General features: G+C 36.6%; 1 protein-coding gene across 1 annotated transcript; it reads left to right on the top strand.

Moving 5' to 3' along the window:
- The first annotated feature begins 555 nt into the window (after window positions 1-555).
- On the top strand, window positions 556-5,025 carry LOC144438015 (microfibril-associated glycoprotein 4-like). The gene is made up of 5 exons (XM_078127048.1): window positions 556-813; window positions 1,489-1,714; window positions 2,164-2,294; window positions 2,583-2,847; window positions 4,020-5,025. The coding sequence occupies exons 1-5, from the start codon at window positions 556-558 to the stop codon at window positions 4,274-4,276; spliced, it is 1,137 nt and encodes a 378-aa protein (XP_077983174.1). The 3' UTR covers window positions 4,277-5,025.
- The last annotated feature ends 37 nt before the right edge of the window (window positions 5,026-5,062 follow it).

The following is a 5,062-nucleotide window of genomic DNA, read 5'->3' as shown; positions in this document are numbered from 1 at the left end:
AAATCCCTTCATCAGTAGGATAATCTCTATCAGCCAACCCACTTTCCAATAATCAGATAAGGTTAAAGGTTACTGTTGGTTGACGATCATGTTGAAAAGGATAGTATTTTACTGTTTTCCAGGTCAAAGGTCACTGAAACACAGTAAGTTGTACAATCGCAAAACTTTACTTTGTGTGTAAACTTTCTGTCAGAAGACAATTGCTGGACGTCTTAGGAATTAGTTTGAGAAACACAGAATTAAGTGAGACCGAACTACGCATTTGTTGATCAAGTCGATAAAATATAGCAATGTTAGCGAGGTCAAGTCTGGTGTCGTCCTTTCCAAATAAACCTTCCGTTGTATAAGGTGCATACAACAACTTCATAAAATTATCGTAAAATGATGCCAGAATGCAAAAAATAATTTTTAAACCATGCACAAATTTGAGCTACTAGTATGTGATTAAAACTTAAAAATACGTCCCACAGACTCATCAAGTATTCATGTACACACAGATGACACCACATGTCAAGCTACGTGTTTCATTAGTACCCCTATCACGTAGTGAGAACTATGGTTTCAGACTCGCACGACAATGGTTCGATTCTGTTTTATGGAGAAGTTATTGTACACATTGACCAGGGTCAATTTGCACACAGCATACTACACAGAAAACAGAATGACAATAACCCTGAAAATAGATTTTCTAAACTGCGAAAACAATTTTTACAAGGAAGTGACTCCTCAGCAGATTACTTGTCGTCGGCCAAATCGTTGAGACACGGGCCACAACTTTTGACGATAAACCCAAAGTCTGATTTGTTCCAACTGGTAAGTGTTGTTAACTTCTATAATTCACGAAGAAATCCGAATGGGCTTACAGTACTGGCATGTATATCAATCTAAGTCAGTACACAAATATTCTACTTTCCAAACTTACCGATTTGGCAAGTCTTTTGGGACCACATAGGCCAACGCTTGCTGCCCAAATGACAACAACTCATCATACTATTCACTCAGTATAGCCTCTTGTGACTTGTTACCCTTATTACAACGTCAACAGTTTACCCAGCACTACTTTGAGTATTAAATTTATATACACGTACCTGTTACTATGACAGTCACTTAAAATGTCAAGTCAAAAGTCTGAGTTCCCATTATTGTACAAATTGACAATACACCATGAACATTGCCAAGATTAGCGGGTGTTGACTTTTCAGACAGATAAAGAGAGAGAGAGAGAGAGAGAGAGAGAGAGAGAGAGAGAGAGAGAGAGAGAGAGAGAGAGAGAGAGAGAGAGAGAGAGAGAGAGAGAGAGAGAGAGAGAGAGAGAGAGCGAGAGAGAGAGAGCGAGAGACAGACAGACAGACAGACAGACAGACATACAGACAGACAGGCTAGGGCGGACGGAGTGACACTGAGTGGCATGAGTGCAAACAATAGTATTATTATCTGTGTCATTCTCATTTAAAATTAGTTTCTTTCTCCACTTCTATAACATTTCAGTTACCTGTAGCTATACATATCAACATGATACTAGTAGTATACACTATAGTGGTGTTGAACGCTGTGCTGTGTGTTGGCCAACTAACAACAGTTGACAGACATTTACAAAAACAGTGTTGTTCAAAGGAGAAGATGGATAAATTGGAAACCTCTATCAACTCGATAATGACAACTCTACAAAATATGCAGACCATGCTAGAAGATTTGAATGGAAGGACTGATAAAGGTGAGGTATGGTTGCAAGGATGGAGGCACAACGTGATTAGGCTGAATTTGGCAAGTTAATATACACAATTTTCCGGGGAAAATGCAAGATGGGAAATATCGATATTACGATTGCAACTGCGCGTATAATGAGTATGTGTATATATGTATGTATGTATGTATGTATGTATGTATGTCTGTCTGTATGTAGGTTGTATGTACTACACACACACACACACACACACACACATACACACACACACACACACACACACAAACACCACAATTTCAACAAAGTCAAGTTGATTTTGGAGAAAGTATGATTTATATGAACTCTATTCAAGTAAGCATTATAGCATACATCCAACTGCAATCGTATACCTTATGTGTACAGAAATAATTTGGGGAACCCATCTGTTGGCTCTATCTGCTGACATGGTGTAATTACTTTAATTTTCTTTTCCTCCACAGCAAGAGATTGCTATGATCTTAAACTACGAGGTATAACCGCAAGTGGGGTTTACACCATAACACTTGACTGGATTACACAGGTTGAAGTTAAGGTTTACTGTGACATGGACACAGATTCAGGAGGTTGGACGGTAAGACAACCAATATTTAAAGTAAGCAAGACTCATTTGGCGGCTATCATGCATGGTTGCAGACAATATCGTTCGACCATCAAATCCGAGTACGTATTGTGTCCAAATCAAGTTTAGTATATGTGGCGCCCACAGTCGGTTAGTTAATTTGTTCAACCTACGGATATATATATATATAATAATCACCATTCTCGAAAAAGACACAATGGCATAATCATTTCGTACCCGAACTGGCAACATAGTAATATAGATTCACCACAGGCAATTGTTTTGTATTCAATTTGGTAGGTGTTTCAGCGTCGACAGGATGGACGTGTTGATTTTTATCTCTACTGGGATGACTACAAGACTGGCTTTGGTAACTTGGATGGAGAATTCTGGTTGGGTAATGACAACATTTATAGACTAACTAATCAAGGTCGTCAGTATGAACTCAGAGTAGATCTGGAAGATTTTGAAAACGAGACAAGATATGCAGTGTATGATAGATTTTCTATCAGTGATGAGACTGATAATTACAGACTGGATATAGGATCTTACAGTGGAGATGCAGGTAAGATTACAAAATTTATCACACAGTCAATTGTGAGCTAATATTCTATTTAAGGATAGTCGTAATACAAAATAATGACATTGTTAATATTCAAAAAAATACCGTCACAGGTGTTAACGCGAAAAGGACACAATTCTTTCAATTTATGCAACCAAGGCCGGCTCAACCTTGTGACAAGTCAATTTCAAAGATTCATCTAATTCCCAAATCAGTAAATATTACTAAAATGTAACCACCCACAAAACTGAATTTAAACATGTGTCCATACCTGACAACTAATCTGCAACAACGTTAATCCAAAACGGGTTTTCTATCCCATTTCCGAAGGGATAAATCGACATTTATTTAATTCGACCCACCATGTCAGAGCTCCTGCAAGAGCGGACACTAATATAAGAATCGTATTAAACGTAATTAACATATATACGACGTTTAGAATGACGATTTCCCGTCACGCCTTTTGAGGAGCTCGAACATGGCAAACTTCATGGGACATAAGTGCATTGTTATGGTTGATATATGCACCAAATCATATGAAATTTGAATCTTGCATTCTTAATATATCACCTGATTACCCAACATCATTAACTATGCTAACAGGCGTAATAGGATGTGTGTGATTTGTTATGGTTGATATATGTGCCAAATTATATTAAATTTGAGATTAATTACTGAAAATTATTAATTATACAAATTACATATTACATATTAAAAGAAAAGCTATGTCGACAAACTTCATAGGACATGGGCGTATTGTTGTTGTTGATATATAAAACAAATTATATGAAATGGGAACCTTGCATTCTTAAGATACGATCTAATTACCGAAGATCATTAATTATGCAAATTATTCATTAGAACTAAATATTATGCAAAGAATTAATCAGCCAGTCAATCAATCCATCAATCAATCGATCGATCAATCAATTAATCAATTGCATGCCTACTTTCCCATGTGGTATAAACAAAGACAAATGTATGTATATCAAAAGGTTCAAAATAAAAAAGGCACAACAACAATATGAAATTTTAGAAAATATCAACTCATTGCACTGAATGATTCCTAAGTTTGTGTAATCTATGTGCATCTTTTGCAGTCATTTAAATTTTTAGAGACACTTTCATTGTGGATTTCAGAAAATGTGACAGTGTTCATAAATCAATCATTTCAGGAGATTCACTGAGCGGGCACCAGGAGATGCAGTTCACTACGAGAGATATGGATAATGACCGAAGAAGTACAATAAATTGTGCAACCTTGTGTACAGGAGCGTGGTGGTATAATAATTGTCACTATGCAAACCTTAATGGTCAATATCTAGGTACAGAGAGTACAGCAGAGTATGCAACTGGTGTGGTGTGGAGTGAATGGAAGGGTTTTGTCTATTCTCTGAAGCACACCGAGATGAAAATAAGACCATTGATGTAGTCTGCAACTGGAAGAATTTTGACAATCTTGACAATCCAAAATACCGAATTACAAAGTTTTGGATTTAAATTCCATCCCATCCCTACTCCAACATGTAATTTTGTTCTTGATGGAATACACTACGTGTGAGTAAAAATATATGAAAATGTAAACCTTTCGTACTCACAAAATTTCAACCGAAATTGTACGCTGTTAAAAGTAGCTTTATATAAACATAATAGGTTAAAGTTCTCTAAAAACTTTAAATGATAGTTTTATTTCGTGTTCTGTTCTTTACATGGTTGTTTACAATAAAGCCGCATGTATTCTGGGAAGACTTATCGCAAGAGGGCGCCCCAACCAGATCGGCATATGAATGCCAACCACATGTTGTCAACAAAATGAAAACAAGATAATCCTGAGAGTTGCTGTAAAGTAAACCACATTTAGCAAATAAGAAGAACTGAAAAGGTTATTGACTTTAGCTATAATTGAGACAATGGGAAATTATATTTTTTCAAAGAAGCACTGTAGAACTCCAACATTGGGAACTAAACTTCCTTGTTTGTGAGTAGCACACCCTAATTAACAATTTAACCATACGATCTTTTGTAAAAAAAAATACACAACCAGAATTTGGCGTATTGTGGGACCTATGAAAAGTAATATCGACAATTTATGATTGTTGAATTAATAATGGGCTAATGAGAGTTACAGGTAGTCCGAGGTTTTTGAAGCTTTAATGAGCCCCACCCCACCACAAACACACACACACACACTCTCTCTCTCTCTCTCTCTCTCTCTCTC

The sequence above is a fragment of the Glandiceps talaboti genome, chromosome 7 (assembly GCF_964340395.1).
Source record: "Glandiceps talaboti chromosome 7, keGlaTala1.1, whole genome shotgun sequence".
NCBI classification, from domain to species: Eukaryota; Metazoa; Hemichordata; class Enteropneusta; family Spengelidae; genus Glandiceps; species Glandiceps talaboti.
Note: the sequence above shows the minus strand (reverse complement) of the source record. Positions and strands in the feature narration are given on the sequence as shown.